The following is a 1,026-nucleotide window of genomic DNA, read 5'->3' on the forward strand; positions in this document are numbered from 1 at the left end:
ATAAGTTATGTTCTATAAAACATCAGAGTACCCACTTTCTATTTGGATAACAACAACAACAACAACAATTAGTCTGCAAAACAATAACATTTGATTTCCCAAGCTAAGACTCTAAGCTATTTAAAACAGAATAATACATGATTTCCTTATTGATTATGATCATGACAATAAGTAATATAATTTTAAATAAACATTGTATGATGAAATAAATGTTATAACCATCTGGGAACTCATTTGTAGTTAATTTGGGCAACAATAACATTTAATCTGTCAATAAATGTCTATATTGTTTTAGAAAGTGGCCAGAATAAAATGTGCACAATAAAAGAAGCTCTGCTGCTTTCTCTCTGAAGACTCGTGCGTTACAAGAGAAACAACAACATGAATCAAAATAAATATATTTAGAGCAAAGTTTACATATCAGTTCAGGTGAACAAGGATCCTCCTGAGCAGTGACAGCCTCCATGGCTACACAGACCCAGGAAGGAGCCGGAAGGAAGTCCAACATCTACAGAACAACTCATGAGAAGATGTTGAAGCACATCCCATCATGTTTGATTGACAGCTGATCTCTGCACAATGAAGACATGGACAATCAGCTCTGATGGACACACGGTGAGTTTAAGAAGTAGAAGAGTTCCTCCAATGACTTCAGGCTATTTGAGTTTACAAAACTCAGCAGTGGCTCCAAAACTATAATAAAGCCAAACTCCAGCATGTAGCGGCTGAGTGAATGTGGTCTGCACTCTGTGGAGGAGAGTCATGGTTTCAGAGACGCTGTAGAAGGACAGAATACCTGCTCTGTGATCCAGGTACACTCCTACTCTGGAGGACTGAGGACCTGAGACGGGAGTTTTGATACTGTTGTAACGAAATGAATAACTGTTTTGGTCACAATCTAAGGACCAAGATTTGTCATTGTATCCAAATAAACTTTCAATCCCTGCTCTGCTGATATTCTTGAATGCGACTGCTACATAAACTGCTGCCCCTCTCTGCTCCACCTCCCAGTAACAACGTCCAGTC

At 38.8% G+C, this 1,026-nt stretch overlaps 1 protein-coding gene across 1 annotated transcript in view; it reads right to left on the reverse strand.

Moving 5' to 3' along the window:
* Positions 1-438: 438 nt before the first annotated feature.
* Positions 439-1,026, reverse strand: part of LOC117494895 (tripartite motif-containing protein 16-like) — a 1,991-nt gene continuing 1,403 nt past the window's right edge. Inside the window, exon 1 of the mRNA XM_034145896.1 lies at positions 439-1,026. This exon is cut by the window's right edge and continues 1,403 nt beyond it. Within this exon, the coding sequence (XP_034001787.1) occupies positions 657-1,026 (370 nt within the window). The 3' untranslated portion in view covers positions 439-656.

The sequence above is a fragment of the Trematomus bernacchii genome, unplaced genomic scaffold, assembly GCF_902827165.1.
Source record: "Trematomus bernacchii unplaced genomic scaffold, fTreBer1.1, whole genome shotgun sequence".
NCBI classification, from domain to species: domain Eukaryota; kingdom Metazoa; phylum Chordata; class Actinopteri; order Perciformes; family Nototheniidae; genus Trematomus; species Trematomus bernacchii.